The sequence below is a fragment of the Ursus arctos genome, unplaced genomic scaffold (genome assembly GCF_023065955.2).
Source record: "Ursus arctos isolate Adak ecotype North America unplaced genomic scaffold, UrsArc2.0 scaffold_5, whole genome shotgun sequence".
Classification (NCBI taxonomy): Eukaryota; Metazoa; Chordata; class Mammalia; order Carnivora; family Ursidae; genus Ursus; species Ursus arctos.
Genome location: NW_026623067.1, coordinates 33,173,802 through 33,191,201, shown reverse-complemented (window position 1 = coordinate 33,191,201; position 17,400 = coordinate 33,173,802). Strand labels below are relative to the sequence as shown.

At 58.9% G+C, this 17,400-nt stretch overlaps 1 protein-coding gene and 1 long non-coding RNA gene across 2 annotated transcripts in view; one reads left to right on the top strand and one right to left on the bottom strand.

The window, feature by feature from the left end:
* The window catches only part of LOC123001517 (uncharacterized), a 313,834-nt gene that overhangs the window by 282,933 nt on the left and 13,501 nt on the right, over nt 1–17,400 (bottom strand). The window lies entirely within an intron of this gene.
* Nucleotides 10,703–17,283, top strand: PITX1 (paired like homeodomain 1). Its single transcript, XM_026507597.4, has 3 exons — nt 10,703–11,187; nt 13,492–13,724; nt 15,748–17,283. The coding sequence occupies exons 1-3, from the start codon at nt 11,022–11,024 to the stop codon at nt 16,288–16,290; spliced, it is 942 nt and encodes a 313-aa protein (XP_026363382.1). The 5' UTR covers nt 10,703–11,021; the 3' UTR covers nt 16,291–17,283.

Sequence of the window (17,400 nt, the reverse complement as noted above, 5' to 3'; positions counted from 1 at the left end):
CAGGGCCTCCCTATACCTCACAGCACTGCAAGGCAGGAACTCTGAGGATCCCCCATGGAAAGGCTGAGAAAGTGAGACGCACAGTGCTAAGGGGCAGAACTGGGATTCCCACCCAGTCTGACTCTAGATGAGCCTTGAGTGCCAAGGAGGAATCTGGGCCAGACGTGAGCACACAGAACATCTCAAGTCCCCAAGTTCTTTTATATATATATAAGATTTTATTTATTTATTTGACACAGAGAGAAAGACAGCCAGTGAGAGAGGGAACACAGGCAGGGGGAGTGGGAGAAGAAGAAGCAGGCTCCCAGCGGAGGAGCCTGATGTGGGGCTCGATCCCAGGACCCCGGGATCACACCCTGAGCCGAAGCCAGACACTTAACAACTGAGCCACCCAGGCACCCCTCAAGTCCCCAAGTTCTATCCTGCTTGGCCCTGATAGTGAAACTAGAGTGCTGGGGGGTACAGCTTGGAGTGAGGCATTAGAGGTGCAGGTCCCCAAGCCACCCTCACAACTTGGCACAAAAACACACTCCCGTCTCCGGAGCTCAGGGCAGTCAGCCTGAGGAGTCCTGGGGCGGAGGGGGGGTGGGGGCAGCAGCCAGTCCTGTGCACCCAAGGCTCCCCGGCCAAGGGGGAGCAGCCCCGCAACACAGAGAAACATCAATATTTCATGAGCAGCTCCCTCCTGGCCTCCAATCATATTTTCAATTGTCATGAAACAATTCAGAATTTCCAACTCAGGGCTAATAGGCCGCCATCAGCCAGGCAGCAAAAGCAAGCAAGGGTAATTATTTTAAAAGCTTCCGACAGGCCTGTTCTCTGAGCTGGCTCCCCAGGTTGTCTGTCTGCAGCAGTGGCTGTGCCCCTTCAGGCCCTGGGCACCCCGTCTCCCCACACAGCAAGCTGCCGTCTGGAGGGCTGCTGAGACCCCGGCCACAAAGCCCCGGAGGATGGGACAAACAGCCGAGGCCCGCAGAAGGACAGCTCCCAGCAGGCAGGGGTCACAACTTCTCACCTTCACAATTCTCGGGCCAAAACTGTGGCCTCCTGTGCCCATGGTGGATGGACAGACTGATGGACACATAAAAGGATGGACAGAGAGTAGGAGTGATGACGTCACAATAATCAGCTCTTATCCCATCTCAAACCTATCCTCCACTCTCCAGGCACAGTGATCTTTGTAAAAGAGAAGTGTGACCAGATGTTCCGCTGTTTAAACCTCCTCTCTGCTCCTCTTTGCCTCAGGATAGCATCCCACACTCCTAACAAGGATTATGAAGCTCTGTGGTATCTGGTTCCTACTTAAATTTTCCAGCTTCCTCCTCCCCCATCCTCTGCCTTCCCACTTCTCCCAGTGCTGTTCCCAGTGAGGAATGGGGAGTGAAGTAACTGTTCCAGGCAAACTCAAGGTATGGCACTCAAGGTCCTTCAACAGCAGGCTATAGATCTCCTCTCCAGCGCTGTGCCCCAAATATGGTTATGGGCTGGTGTGTCTGCCTCCAACCCAAATAATCAGGAACCACCCATCCTTCTATCTCTGCAATCACAGGCACAGGATATGGGCTCTCTCAACTCATTGACCTGACAGAGGCCAGTCCAGGAAGGTCCCAAGATCAGGGCTCTTTCCACTACTCCATGCAGATGCTGATAGGTTTGCCATGAAAGAAAATACCTGAGATGTCCAAATGGTTCCTATTTTTGCTTTGGCTTCCAGGAAGCTCAGAGTGCAATATAATGATGCTCCAATAAATTAATATCTTCCCTGATCATAGGGGTTCCTCTCTACCTTTAGGGCCTCTAATTCCCTCCTCGCAGATGGAAAAGAGTGCAAAGAGATCCCTCCCTCGCTTTGCAGATCCATCCCTAGATATGAGTCAATAGGCACCGAGCCTCACCCCCTCAGACTTTCTGGTAGCCCTCCAACTCTTTCTACAGCTGAGTGCAGGAACAATCCTGATGGACTTCAGACTGTCCCAACAGAGCCAACGCCTTCCCATCGCATTGCAGTGGACTCCCTACCAACACCATCAGCAGCCTCTGAGAACCTTCACAGGGCAGGGACTTCTTTGAAAACCAACCCATTCCCTGCCATAAGGAGCTCAGAGAACTTGTTCTAGGACAGCAACCAGTCTTCTTGGGGTAGTGTGGTGAGTATTCCTTGAGATGGTGGGGCTCCCCCTCCCACCCTTCTGGGGTGGATCCTGTGACCCTAGCCTAGCCAACCACAACCCTGAGCCACTCTTCCTCACAAAGTGATTGGTTCAGCTTTGGGCACGTGAGCTGCACCCAGCCAATCAACACAACAAATCCCTTTGCCCACCCTAGGGAGGGACCTGTGGCTGACAAGAGAGATTCAGCCCTGCTTTTAGGGACCTTACAAGTAGTAGGGGCAACAGGTTTAATCAATCATTACACGGATATTGATAGGCATAGGACTGCACTAGGCGCTAGGAAGAGAAAAGGACACTCTCCCTACTTTTACTGGATGTGGAAATAAGAAACTGCATGAAGGATTTATATGCCTTTCTGCATAAATGTGGCAGAAGACATTTGTCCCTTATGTTTAATATGAACCCATGTGACAAGTTCATCTCAGAGTTTTGTACTAGGGAGGAAAACTTCAGATGAGAGGAAATGTGTCGGTCTGGAAGGAAAAACAAAGCAAACGCATCACCGGTTCTGCTGATCTTTTTTGATTAGGTACCTGGAAGCTCACCGCAAAGGTGATACTCAGGCACAAGGACTGTGTTACTTCTGTCCCTGGTCGATCCAGCGCCAAACTTCCTCTCTCTGATGCCTGATCCCTCTGCCTTCCAAGAGGAAATAGATGTGCCCCAAGATGCCAGAACCTAAAGGGAAATTGGGAAAATTTCTTTTTGGAAGCAGTGAAAATAAGATCATTTAAAAAATGTGTTTTGATCCACCCTGGTTGACCAAGAACTTCCAGGCCTTCGGGCCCTGATCCCACACCCACCCACCTGCCCAGTTTCCCTGGTCTGAAACTTCCTAGAAGATGAGCACGGCATGAGGGGCAGGTCTATTAAACCAGAGCAGGGACCTGCTCCTGCCTGACTCCAACAACAAGAGCACAAAGAAGGAAACAAAAGTGAGAGCAAACTATTTTAAAGAGCAAAGCAACCTGGCAGGCTTCACCATCCACATGAGGCCCAGCTGCCCATTTCCCCACAGGGCCACACCTCTCTCCATCATCTCACAGATTTCTCAATGAAACAAAAACTTTTTATTCCCATTTCGCAGGTAACAACACTGAAGCTACCAGAGGTTATGTGATTTGCCCAAGTCCACGTGGCTAGTAAAAGACGCAGACCAGATTCCTACCCTGGCCCTCGGGTCTCAGGGGCAGCTTTCTGACCCCACGGGCTCTCCCTGTAAACAAGGGCACACAGACAATCACACACACACATGCCCTGTGGTCGCTGGGAACAAAACCCGGTACGCTGGTGGTGTGCAGGGCTAGGAAGGTCTGATTTCCCAGAGCAGATGCTAAAATGAAAGCCACTCCAGCTAGATGGATGTCACACCCTCCATGCAGAGTAAGGACCCAGCAATTGCATTTATGCCCAAAGACGCTGGGCCACCTTGGGTCTCCGGGAAGGCTGCCTCAAGGTCGGAAGTGTCTTAGTTTAGCAGCCCACGGGGCCAGATCCGCCAGCAGACCAGTTTCACACATAAAACAGCCAGTATCATGGCAGTGGGCAAGCAGAAGCTAGACTTCCCGAAGGGCAGGGTCCAAGCTGCAAGACTGCATAGCTGCAAGGCCACCTCCAGGTCCAGGTCGGAAACCCTGCGGGCTAGGGGACTTGGCTCTTAACCCTTAGGATCCCGTGTGCACCAGAGACTCAGGCACCCACCAGACAGGCATTCCTGCTGTTGACAGTGGAGGGGAGGCTTGGAGTCCCCAAACAGCAAGAGAGGGGGCAGGGGCCACTTCTCGGGTCCTGAACGTGTGGAATCTGTGAGCTTGGGTCGGGTAGGCTTTGCGAGTTGGCAAGGGGTTCCTGTCTCTGCGCTCCCGGGCCAGGTGGCCCTGGAGACGCGGGCAAGCAGAGCGTCAGAGCAGGCGCAGGGCCGTGGCCTCTCCCGTGGCAGCTGTCGGCTAGAACCAGGCAGGGAGGCGCCGCTGGTGACGGCACCTCATGAAACATTGATGCCTGGCCGCCGCACTGCCATCTCCCGGCACCTTGAGCCAAAGCGGCAGCCCCGGAGACCCGTGGCCGTCGGAGGGCAGCTCAGCCCCTCCTGTCCCCCAGGGTGGTCCCCTGACCATACTGACTCGCCCGACCCTGGTCCCATCGCAGGGCCCCAGCAGCAGGCTCAGACTGGGGGCTTGGGGAAAGCAGGAGCCTGGGTCGGCCAACTGGTTTCCCCCACTAAGGCTTCATGAGGGGTTATCGGGCCGTGGGCATCACCGGGTGGAACCCAGGCCCCTTTAGTCCTGCCCACCTCCCAGGGAGAGGCCAACGGGGCCACATGGATAGAGTCCTCCCTTTTGCGAGGGCCGAGTAGGGCTACTAGGGCTGGAGGGTGTGCAGGAGAGGGACTGAGCAAGTGGCTACCGAAGCATCTGTGCTCCATAGCATTGATCTCTCAGCTCATCAGCCCAGCCCGGGAGGAGAATTGGGGGGGGGGTTATCCTCCAAGCAGGGCAGGGATCGGGCGTTTGCCCCTCCCCACTAACACCCCCCCCAACACACAGAGAAATTCTGGGGTCGGTCCTCAAACTTCCTTGGCTGCCAAACCCTGAGCTGCGGACACTCCCTGCCAAAATGCAAGACCGGCTTCCTCCCGCAGGCTGAGCCGAAAGGGGGAAAGGTCGAATCTCGAAACCCCGGGTTGACCGGAGCCAGGCAGGACCAGGGGGAAACTCCGATCAGACCCCGTCCAGGCCGAGGTCGGCCTGGGCCCCTCGTGTGCCAGGTGGGAAACAGCCCAGTGAAGAAAAACGCGCCGAGGCCAGGCGGGGACCCGCGGCGGCTTCGTCCGCATGCGGCCCGGCCCCCCTTCTGCCCGCGCAGTCCCGGGGAGCGTTCCCCGGCCTCGGACCCCGGCGGCGACCCGCACCGACCTCTGCCTGCGCCCCGAGGGAGGCCCGGACCCCTAACCGGCAAGACTGCGCGCCGCCCCTCCCCGCTGGTCCAGGCTAGCGCCTCCGCTTCCCCTCCCCCCTTCCCGCCTCCCCTGCCCGTGTCCCCGCCTTCCCCGCGGGCGACGGGCGGCGGCGGCGGCGGCGGTGGCGGGAGGAGCGGGCCGAGCCGAGGCAGCCCGGACCTCGCGCGGTGCGATGTAGCGAACCAGCGGGGACCGGAGCTGCGCGCACAGCCGAAGACGCAGCTGGATCCGGGGCCCCAGCCGAAGTCGAAACCTCCGCCGCAGTCCGTGGCGAGCGAGCCCGGAGCCGACGAGCCGCACACGCAGCGCAACCCGCGTGGGGTAAGAGTCGTTGGGCTAGGGGAGCTGGGTCGCCGCGGTGTTGGGGCGCAGGGAGGTGGTGGCGGATTCCGCACTGTTTGCTCCAGGCGTTCGTGGGGTCCAGACGGTGGCGCGGGACTGAGCGCACCGCGCCGAAGGCCAGGCGCCATCGAGGCAGCGCGAGGACCGTTCCTGCGCCCAGCGCACGGTCCCAGCTGCCGTCGCGGAGTGCTGCCTCACCTACTCGGTGGTCCCAGCCCATGCTTCGGCTCCGGGCACTCCAGGAGGGCAGCAGTCCCGGGGACGCGGGCCCCAGCCCTGAGAAAGGCACAGCCCTGGACGCCCTTCGCAGCCCCTCGTGGAGGCGCAGGCCTTTGGGGACCTCTAGGAGAAAGGGCAGGCAGGAAGGCCGCCGGCCGCTTCCCGCTGCGCCGCGGAATGAGGGCCCCTACACGAGCGAAGGCGCTGGCCCCTCCGCACGCCCGGGGACTTCAGCCGCAGCTTCGCGTCAAGAGGGTATTTTTTCTAAACGATACCGCATCATTCGTTGGTTCGTTGGCTCCTTTGGGCAGCTATGCCGCAGAAAAGCAACAGACATCAGCCGGAGCCCCGGCTCTCTTCGCCGAGGACCCTGACGTCCCGCCGCCGTGCTCGGAGGCGCCCCCAGCCCACGGCGGCCTGCCCTCGCCCGCAAAGGTCGAGCTTTTCCTTACCCAGACAGAAACCCCAAATACTCTTCGCAAAATCCAATGAAGACATTCCCGAGGCTTCTTTGGGGTTTGGTTGTTGACTCAGGGTTCCCGAGCACACAGCCGCTTCTCTAGAACCGGGTCTTGGAATTCTGAAATTGACCAGCCTCCTAACTCTGAGCCCTTTCCGCGGTGGTCAAGCGAGGGCCCCGAGGCCAGGATGGCAGAAATGGGAACCCCAGGCTGGAATCCTGGTTCCAAGGTTTTCCGATTCAGGAATTCCCTGAATCTAAAAATATTTGAGCCCACTTTTCTGAGAAACTAAGGCTTGGGTATTCTGTTGGCATCCCAGCGGCCTCTGACAGCCATTGGGGCCAGAGGAAGGCAATCCCAGGTTGCTGTCCACTGGGCCAAAGACAGGGCTAGGGTAGTGGCGAAAGCTACGGGCAGCAGAGGCAGCACGGGAGGGGGACTCGCCGGCTCCCTCCCCTTTCCTCATACTGCTTGGAACTCTTCATCTCAGCTTGGAAAAGGAAAAGAGGTGGACGGGGGCATGCGACCAGGCTGCCAGGACGCTGGGGTGTAGAGGCAGCATTTGTTCCTCTTCCAGGCAGGCTCAGAGTGCCCTTCTCTCAGGAAAGCAGCTCCTGGGAAGAGGAGGCTGTTGTAACGGCATAAGCTGACCCTCTGCTCCCCAGTTGTGCGACCAGCCCCTGCCACTTGCCCAGCCTTCTCTGCCCCTCGGCTTAGCATTTTCAGGAACCAGAGGATGACCAGTGAGTGGACTTGGGTGAGCCATGAGGCCAGCCCTGCCAGCTGCTGCCAGAGTTCCGAGTTCCATGCTCCTATAGGCACCCCACTCAGCCATCCTGCCTGAGTACATCCCAGGTCTCCGCACCAGGACAGGCTGGGGAACCCCAGATAACAGGAAAGCTCACGCTGGGGTCCTTGGAAGCCTAGAGAATCCAGTGAGATGCTTCCCAGCCCCTACCTAAGCACCCCTTTCCCCCTTCGCCCTGTAATTGCCTGTATTCAAAGAAACAAGAGCTTTTATGGGGGGGGGGAGGTAGAGCAGACAGAAAGAGGTAGGTGGTCCCAGATGCACTCCCAAAACTGGGTTTTCTAGTTTGAACTTCTCCACGGCCTAAGAGGCTTAGGGTTGGAATGTCCCAGAGAGTCAGGGATGGCCTCGAGGGCAAGCCACGGCACATTCCTTCCCTTTTCCTAAAATCCCTTGATTCTAGTGCAAAGATTAGGGCAGGGTACTCCCCATAAGTGGGCAGAAGGATGCCCTCCATGAGGGCCCTCCAACCACTCTTCCCTAATAAAAGTGCTAAACCATTCTTGGGCACTGAATCTGTTTTGAGTGAGCCCTGGCCTCAGGAGAGGTCCCTATGGTGACTACTTCCAACTCCACAAGGCTAGCTAGGCTCCTTTGCTCAACCCAGCCAGGACTCTAAGCCTCCAAATTTCCTGAAAGTCATAGAATCGTTGCTAGCGCTGTGTGGTCTGGAGGGATGGGGACTAGGGCACATGGTTCCAGCTCCAGTAAGCCCCCTTCCCTCCACTCCTCATGTCCCCATGGCCAGATGAGCTGGAAGCTGAAGCAGCAGGTAGGAATTGCTGAGTCCCATGTCAGACATGGAAACTGGGGCACAGTGCAGGCCAAGCCTTGCCCAAGGTCAGACAGCAAAGTGGGGAGAGCACCGAACCCCTGCTTTTACTCCTGAAAGAGAGCTGTGTCCTGTCCTGCGTGTGTGATGTGTGTCTTCGAGTATGCACAAAGTCCCTTCCCTGCCTGGGATAGTGCCCAGCAGAGGGTGGGGCTGGGGAAGAAGAGAAAGTGCCCACGTCCTTTCTCCAGCCTAGCAGGCCAGGGTGTCCTCCCTGTCAACCCCTCCTCACCCCCTGCTCATTCAGCCCTGCTCCGGGCCCAATAGAACAGACTCCCCTGGGCAGTCCCTACTAGTCTCAGCCTCTCTCTAGGGCTCCAAGCCCCTGGGGATACGGAGCTTCATCCGCAGCAGTCTGAGGGCCTTTCCGTCCATACACCAGGTATCGAGATTTCCAAATAAAGAGACTACTGTGACAGCCTAGAACACCGCCAGAGGCTTGGGAGCAGCCCCCAGCAGGTGCTCAGTAACCGCATTAAATGCATCAACAGTGAGGGAGGCGAGCCCCTCAGAACGGCTAGAGCTGCAGAGTCACAGAACAGTCTCCATCCGTGGAATTTGTGACTCTTTACAGCCCGTGGACAGTGGAAGGCGAGCACGCGGAGAGGTGCACCATTTATTCCACGCCACCACCCCGGAGGGCACGGGGCCTCCCACCTTGGCCTGACACCCGGCAGGCTTAGAACATACCTCCTGTCCCCTACCGGCCCGATGTTGTGCTGATCAGTGTTCTGGGACCCAGAGGCCTGGCTGTGGGTCCGCCTGTGTGACTACACGCAGCACCCGCGGGGGGTGTCATGAGTGCGTGTGCGTCTGTATGTGCAGCACCCCTGGGTGCTATGCGCTACTGTGTGGGTGCGCGCTCCTGAGTCCCGGCTGTGTCCAGGCAGGCTGGCTCACACGCTGTCCTTGAAAAGAGTTAGCTGCTGCTGCAGGGACTCAGCCAAGAAATGCGGTAAAAGATGGGGCTGAGGGCAAATGCTGGGCAACCATACGTCCCAGGTCCCCCTCCTGCTGTCCTCCCCCTCCCCCCACACACACATACACCCGAGACTCTTTTCATCCTGTGGGGGCTCAGCTTAGAGAAACTTCCCTCTGGGGGCAAAGGGCAGGAGTTGCAGAGCCTCCCCAACCCCACCCCTGAGGTACATCCTCCCTCTGGCCTCAGACCCAGACCCTGCCCCTGGGGTCACAGGCACCCAGAGAGAGTGTGCCAGGCCGTGAGGAGCGTGCTTTCTCCCAGGGCCCAGAGCTGGGGGCCTCGGGCTAACGCTGAGGGGCTGAGAGGCAGGCGTGTTTCCACCCTGTACCCGCTCTTGACCCCTGCAGTCCTCCCCTAAGAACTCAGCCTGAGGCTGTGGGTCTCCTGTTGATGAGGAGCCAGGGTGAGGGCTGCAAGGCAGTGCCTGCAGAACACCCCAGATCCTCACTGCCTGCACAGCAGTCCTAAGCAGAGACCCCCAGGAGGAGATGGGGCTTCACCGGGGCCTGGGGTGAGGCGCAGGGCCTGGAGAGTAAGGCAGTGCTTCTCCTGCCCAGGAGTTGCTCCTGTCCTGCCCAGCGCTGCTCCTGTCTGGTGGAGTTGGTCAGCAGGTGAGGGGCAGAGGGCAGCCTGGGGTCCACCTGTGGCCAGAGGAACAGGTCAGGGTCGCACCCTATCACCCTAGCTGCCCTCTATTTGCTCAAGACTCTGAGGTCTCAGGGCGGGTTAACAATTGTTCAGCAAAATCCTTCAATAAACTTCACTGAAGTAGGAGGACTCCAGAAGGGGATCGTTCTTAGGGGTGGGGAGGGGAAGGTCTGTGCCTGCACCCATGGAGGCCCCACTGGTGCTGCCATTCAGCTACCACTGTATGAGAGAGAGGCTCAAGGGCGGTAGGCTTCCTGGCCTGGCGATCCAGGCCTCGGAAACTGCAGTCACCTGGCCTGCAAGCGAGGCCAGGTGCCCACAGCTCGCAGCTCGGGGAAGCCACAGCGGAGGCCCCAGATCTCCGCAAACCTGCCCTGAAGGGGGCAGAAGCCAACCCCCTGGCTGCCAAGGCCCGGGCCTGGCTGATTTGGCCGGACTGGCGCAAAACAAGGGGGGAGAGCCCTTCAGAAGAGGCTGTGGGGCCTGGCGGGGCTTTTGGGGTCTCCCGCTGCACTGCCAGAGGCTTGGAGCCAACAGAAACGTTTCGTCTGATTAGAAGCCATCAGTTCTATCCCAATCCCGGAAAATTGACTGCGGTGCAGAGGGGGAGGCCTGAGAAGCAGCCTTGGAGGACAGGGTCCAAGCTAATTAGGAGGCAGCATCCGGGGGCCCATTAGAACGCAGGCTGCTGTCACTCAGCCGGGCTCAGGTCCCGGGAGAAGAGGCCGAGGAAGGAGGGGCCGGCGGCCCCTCGACGAGGACGCCGCTGGGAGCTGCCGGAACGGGCCCCGGGCTCTGCCCCCGCCCTGGCGCTGGCTCGGAGGCGCCCGCTCCGTGCGATCCTGCTCAGGGAACATTCTCTCATCCCGGGCTGTTCTCGCCGGGGGCTGGGGACTTCGAGGCGGCCCAGACAGGAGTTGATTCTTAGCAAAACAAGTCATTTGGGGCTTGAGGTGGGCACGAGCCACGCGGGACTTGGAGGCCAGATGCGTTTCTTTTGTGCGGCCGAGGGAGAAGTCGGTGTGTCAACGGGGAAGGAGGGAGCGGCGCAGCGAGGCCGCGGGGGGGAGGGGGCGGGGAGGCGGCGGGAAGGTGGCTGCGGAGGGGGAGGGCACGGGCAAGGGAGGGCGGGCGGCTCGGGACTGGATTCCGCCCGCGCTCCCTCGCTCGCTGGCTCCCTCCCTCCCCAGCCCCCTCCCACCCAGACCCACCCCACCCACCACCCCTGGCGCAGGGACTGCTGGAACCTGGCGGTGCACGCTGTCGCTTTAAGACAGCCTCTGCCGGCGCCGTCCGGAGCCTTAGAAACCGGCCCCGGATCGGGAGCCGGAGCCGGGGCCGGGCGGGCGGCAGAGGCCCGAGCGGCGGGAGCGCAGCGCGGAGCGCGAAGCCGGGCATCCGGTCGCGAGAAACCGCTGCCGCTGCCGCCCGCCTGGCCCCGCAGCCCCGGGCGGTCCATGGGGCGGGCGCGGCGTCGTTGCGGGCGCGGGCAGCCCTGGGGGGCAGCCGCTTAGGCGCTGTGCTCTTGTCCCCGCAGGTCGCAGCCAGGGCGGCCGGGCGCGCCCGGCCCCTGGAGCGCCCGCCGCGGTCCCCGCCTCCATGGACGCCTTCAAGGGGGGCATGAGCCTGGAGCGGCTGCCGGAGGGACTCCGGCCGCCGCCGCCGCCGCACGACATGGGGCCTGCCTTTCACCTGGCCCGCGCCGCCGACCCCCGCGAGCCGCTCGAGAACTCCGCCAGCGAGTCGTCGGATACGGAGCTGCCAGGTAAGCGCGGCTCCCCGCGAGGCGCGCACCGAGCCGAGCCGGGCGCACGGAGCGGGGAGCAGGGCCTGGAGCCGGCGCCGCGCAGTCAGGCTCCCTCTACGCCCCAGGAGCGTCAGGACCTTTTCTTTTCCCGTTCTCGGACTGAGGGTGAACGCGGAAATTTGCACGCTTTATAAAATAAAATTCAGTGCTTTTCTTGCACCCGGTCCCCACGCGCCCAGAGACCGGCCAATGCACAAACCTACAACGGGAGGGTTGGACTGACAGCCCCTCTTGTTCAGAAGCAAAGAGAACCGGAAAAAAATACGGTTTGCGCAGCTGGGTGCGCAGGGGCCGCTCAGACCGCAGGAGAGGAGTAGATCGAGAAAAGAATGGGGCCGGAGGGCGAGAGAAAGTGCCCAGAGAGAGATGGGGGCACACACCCCGACAGGCAGTGGGGGACAGATTGAGAGGGAGAAATCGAAGAGAAGCGGTGACGGGAAAAGTCAGAAAAACAAACTAAGGGGGGGGGTGGACAACCTCAAGTCAAAAGAAGGCAGAGGACAGTGAGGGCAAGCGGGCCAAGGGGTGCGGCTCGGCTCCGGGCGGGACCCCCTAATTGAGGGAGCCGGGCCCCACGTGCGCCGCGCGACCCGGAGCCGCCAGGCCGCCCAGCCAGGGCCCTGACTCGGCTCGGGCACGTCGGCCTCCGCGCTGCCGTTTTGTCCGAGCTCAAGCTTTTTTCCCCAGGCTGGCCGCGAGCTGGGCCGGCGGGTGGGCGGTGCGAGCAGTAGCGCCGCTAATCCTTGGCCGGTCCCGGCCTCCGGGGTCTCCGTCTGGCTCCCGCGCTCGCCGTCCCAGCTCCGCGCGGCGGCAGAGCTCCCTGCTCCCCCGGCCCGTGGGCGCCTCTGCTGTGTTCATTTCTTAATCCACCGCTGAGTGTTTCTCTACGCGTTTTTAATCTCTATTTGTTTCTGTTTTGCATCCCTAAGTGACTTTCCCTGAGAGGTTCTGTTTGCTTGGCTGAAAAACAATCAACGCTGAACTGTACTTTTGTTTTCAAAAGTTTTAAGCGTGGCCTTTGGTTGGTTTTTACTTTTAAAACCCAGAGAAATATTCAGCGATAGATTGCTTTTTAAAACCAAATCTATGAGGATATATTTAAAATTTTAACTGTAATTTTCGATATAGAAAGAATTACACTAGGCATATATTTCTCTGGAATTTAAAATATCTACATGCAACATTACTCTTGGGGAGATTTTTAAAAGTCAATCCAAAATGGCGCGTTTCTCTGGGATTTTTTTTTTTCCAAAATCCATTTGCAGCGGTGTTATTTTGATAATTTAAGTTATCTAACGATAGTGTTGTATTTCCCTGGGACTTAAAAATTATCTCTGGAAAGAGCATTATTAGGAAGAGGTTAAAAAAATCTATCTACAACAGTACATTAAGTTTTTTTTTTAATCCCAGAGAAATAAAATGCCTGTGTCTGCTTGCAGTTTATACTCGTACAAGCGCTTTATTTATTTAGGGGTGTGTTTTGCATGGAGGTTTCTGGCTTCTTAATATGCATTTGCTCTGTGTTCCTACCTGCCTATTTTTAAGAGTTTGTGAGCCTTTCCTTGGTGTTAGGATAGAATTGAGTTTATCTGGGCTTCTGTGTTTCGTTTTTAATTTTTTTCTTTTTGTTTCAATGTGTCTGTGACTGTGTTTTGCACACCTTGAAAGAGTGAGAGGCTAGAGCCCCAGGTCACCTAGACAGAGTCTGTCGGTCTGGGCTGCCGCCTGAGGGATTTTCTGGGCCTCTGGACTTGAGGCCTAGAGCAAAGGCCCAGAACATAGCTGTGTTGTGCCTGCCCAGTATGGCTCCCACACAGCCCTGGGGAGAAGAAAGTGAAGGGGCTGCAGGCCACGGCCTGGCTCCTGCTCCACGGACCCACTACCTGTAGGCTGGAAAGATTTGATCCTAGTTCAGAAAAGCAGAGACCCCAGATTTAGACCCCAAAGAGCCCTCAAAATGTCATACATTTGTGGGTGACCTAGGCAGTCGGGCTTGAGCCTCAGGCCAGCTGCAAAAGCAAGCTCTGCCCCGTCAGGAACCTGGGCCTGTGCCTCTGGTTCCTGGGCTCTTCGGGGCTCGGCCGACCAAAGGCGACTACTGACGATCAGGCACCCAGCAGGCTTTTTCCAGTGGGGACAATTCTCGGGCCCCTGGCGGGAGGAAGGGCCGCCCGCGCTGATGGCAGGCGCTTCGGTGGAGCCGGGTCGGGGTGCGAAAGGGCATAAGCCCAAGGTGACTGGGGCCTGTCCTGCCCGATTCAGAGAAGGAGCGCAGCGGGGAAGTCAAGGGGCCGGAGGACAGCGGCGCGGGAGGAGCAGGCTGCGGTGGTGCGGAGGACCCGGCCAAGAAAAAGAAGCAGCGGCGGCAACGCACGCACTTCACAAGCCAGCAGTTGCAAGAGCTGGAGGCCACGTTCCAGAGGAACCGCTACCCCGACATGAGCATGCGGGAGGAGATTGCTGTGTGGACCAACCTCACCGAGCCACGAGTGAGGGTGAGCGCAGGGTGCGCGCCTATGGGGACCCGCGCGGAGGGCTGCTGGTCACCTCTGCCGCGGTCCTGGAAAAGCTTTAGACCCGCGCTCAGACTTGGTCTCTGTCCCACCACTCAGACCTGCGCCCTCCTTCCCTCCACGGGAGAAGATTCTACTTTAGGCCCGCGTGTCTCCCCTGCTGCTGCTAAGCCCTTTGGTGGTTAGTGCCCCTCGGCTGCTGCCGCCGCCTTGTATCCTACCTGACCCTCGGGTTCAACTGCAGCTTCACCCCCAAGATCTGTGGCCCCAGGGAAATTTCCCCTGCACTGAAGGGCCCAGAGCCCACTCGGATGTTACCGCCCTAGACTGCGCAGAGGATTCCCGCCGATGGGGACCTCGGAGCTGCTGGCGCCTTCCCCCGAAAACGAAAGGGAAAGACAGGTCCTGCCTGGCCACCAGGCAGAGGCCTGAAGGGTACCTAGGCTTGGAGGCTCAGAACCTCCTGGGGCAGGGATCCCAACCACAGCCTGCTTCTCCAGAACCTCAGCATAGTCCCCACCTGACTGGTCTCCAGCCAGTCAGCCAGTGAGTAGCTGGACCCTTTCCCTGCTGCCCTTTCCCAAAGGGCTGGGGTCAGGTGAAGGAGGAGCAGCTCTGGTGGAAGGGTGACCCTCAGGCTGAGTCCCTTTGGAGATATAAGATCTCTGACCCGTGACCAGACCGCACCGTCCCTCTCCTCGCCCTCTGGTTCACAGTAAAAGCAAGAGCATAGAGGTTCTCTTGCCAGAGCAGCAGAAGAATCATTTCTTCTCTGAGTACGCAAATATTTAATCAGATGCTGGCAGGACGTCCCAAGCCAGCCCAAAGTGATACCTGGCCTACTGACTGACTCCCTGCTATAACCCAAGCTCTCGCCCCTCCCGTCAGGCTGGCCAGCCCAGTGGGACGCGAGTGAAGACAGCACTCAGTAATACTGAACTCACTAATCCTGCCCAGGTTTATGGTGGTAGGGGTGATGTGGGGGTGGAATCAGGCAATGTCAGTGCCGGGGTTTGGAAAAGGCTGAGTGAGATGCAGGGGTCCGGCAGGCTAGCTCAGGAAAGTCAGCCCAGGGCTGGAGGAGGGCTTCGGAGGATAGAAGGCATACAGTAGGAGGATAGGAGAAGATGGGCAAGGACTAGGAGCTGGGAAAGAACAGGTTCTTAACTAAATTTTGTGGGAGAAAGTGGAGGGGAGATTAGAGAGAAACTAGTAAGAAGTGAAAGGAAATTAAATATTTGCAGAGAAACATATTTGGCATATATTTAGGTGGCAGGAAAGAAATTAAATATTTAAGGGAGGGCAAAAGGATCAAATATTTGAAAAATATAAGGAATCAACTATTTAAGAGAAACAGTGACGATCAGGTATTTGGAAAGACGGAGAAAACTAAATATTTGGGGAAGAATCAAAAGGATCAAAAATGAGGGATAACGGAGAAAATGGACTGAGGGAAAAGAAAGCACTTCAGATAGCGGGTGGACCAAAAGAAAATAAACATTTGGGGCAGAAATGAGAATATCAAAGATTCCCATTAACTATGGATACAGACTATTTGAGGAATGAAAAAATAGAATGAAGGGAGTCAGAAGATCCTATATTTCAGAGAAGAAAAATACCTTTTGTATTAGAGGGAGAAGAAGAAGAATGGAATGTTTAGGAGATAGACCGGGACCCCTTTAGGGGGTAAGGCCGGAGATGGACTGGTTGAGAGAGAAAGAAAAGCAAACGAATATTTGCTAAAACAAAAGAGGATCGATCCATATTAAGAGAAGACATCAGATTGAACTTGGGGGAGTGGATATAGATCAGAAAAGGAGAAAGACGGAATGTTTTCTGGGGACAGGAAAGGAACCATTAAGGAGCGCGGCCGCAGGGGCGGAAATAACGAAGAAAAGAGACGATATTCGGAGAGAAGGAAGCGGTGCAGGGCTAGGGGGTGGAGGGGGTGGAGGGGCCTTCCCGCCCTCGGCAGCCCTGACCCTTCTCCTGCCCCCTCCCCCAGGTCTGGTTCAAGAACCGGCGAGCCAAGTGGCGGAAGCGCGAGCGCAACCAGCAGCTGGACCTGTGCAAGGGCGGCTACGTGCCGCAGTTTAGCGGCCTGGTGCAGCCCTACGAGGACGTGTACGCCGCCGGCTACTCCTACAACAACTGGGCCGCCAAGAGTCTGGCGCCAGCGCCGCTCTCCACCAAGAGCTTCACCTTCTTCAACTCCATGAGCCCGCTGTCGTCGCAATCCATGTTCTCGGCACCCAGCTCCATCTCCTCCATGACCATGCCGTCGAGCATGGGCCCCGGCGCGGTGCCCGGCATGCCCAACTCGGGCCTCAACAACATCAACAACCTCACCGGCTCCTCGCTTAACTCGGCCATGTCACCGGGCGCCTGCCCGTACGGCACGCCCGCCTCGCCCTACAGCGTCTACCGGGACACGTGCAACTCGAGCCTGGCCAGCCTGCGGCTCAAGTCCAAGCAGCACTCGTCGTTCGGCTACGGCGGCCTGCAGGGCCCGGCCTCGGGCCTCAATGCGTGCCAGTACAACAGCTGACCGCCCAGCCAGGCCCCGCGGGCCCGCGGCCGGCGCGGCGGGCGCCGGGGCGGGGGCGGCGAGGAGGACCTAGCCACGCCGCGGCCCCTGCGCCCGCGCAGCCCTCTCCTCCCCACCTCCCCACCTCCGGGCTGGTTGTGTGTTTGCTTTTCTGGACCCCACTCTGCCCTCCCAAACGAGACGAAAGGAGACAAAAAGACGTCGGAGAAAAGTGCTGCGAAAAAACGGATGAGTTGCAATTTCCTTCGGGATGGCGCGGGTGGTGTGTGCTCGCTCCCTCGGGCCGGGCGGGCCGGTGCGCGGAGGGGACGCGGCGGTTGGGAGAGGACGCCCTCGTGGCCCGCGTTCCCGCCGCGCTGGACCCGGAGTGAGTGGCCGCGCCTGCGAACTGCACGTGCGGAGCCCGCGCAGGCCGGCCGGGCCCTGTAGGAACCGAGGCGCCCCCTCCAAACTGGGCCCGGCCGAGCGTACCTTAGCTCGATTCGGATCCGAGTTGGAGCGGGCGTTGGGTCGGGGATGACGGTGCCCAGCCTGGGTTCGGGGACTCGCTGTGGAGCCGCACGCGGCCGCGGCGCGCCCCAAGAACCCTCGGCAGCCCTGAGCACCGGAGTCCTATTTTAAGGCTACGGAGCCCCAGCTGGCGGTGCGGACATGGCGGGAGAATGGGGTAGGCTCGTCTCCGAGCACCCCGCCCCTCCCCAGCTTCGCCACAGGCCCAGACCCTCCTCTCCACTCCCGGGCTAGGAGGTGGCCCCCTTGGCCCGGCGAAGAGCCCCCTCCTAACCGCCTGCCGTGCAAGAGTCGAGCCGGGAGAGCTCGGGACGCGGCCAGCCCTCCCCCGCCCCGCGCCGCGCCCACTTTGCACACCCGCTCTCCGGCCCGCGCCCCTGTTTACAGCGTCCCTGTGTATGTCGGACTGACTGTATAGAATTATAAATCTGTCTATATCGACTTGTCCATGTACGTCTATTAAAACCATAGTACAAGCGTGCTAACCACTGCCGAGCCCCGACTGCTTCATTCGACTGAGGAGGGAGGCGGGTAGGAAGTGAACGGGCGCCACCATAGGCCCTGTGGGTAAAGAGAGAGGAGCCCCGCAGCCGCCTCCTG

Bases quoted from the DNA above. Each gene is read 5' to 3' on its own strand.
- PITX1 (XM_026507597.4), top strand. From the start codon at position 11,022: ATGGACGCCTTCAAGGGGGGCATGAGCCTGGAGCGGCTGCCGGAGGGA. The intron at 11,188-13,491 runs GTAAGCGCGGCT...TGCCCGATTCAG, and splicing joins GTCGGATACGGAGCTGCCAG to AGAAGGAGCGCAGCGGGGAA. The intron at 13,725-15,747 runs GTGAGCGCAGGG...CCCCTCCCCCAG, and splicing joins TCACCGAGCCACGAGTGAGG to GTCTGGTTCAAGAACCGGCG.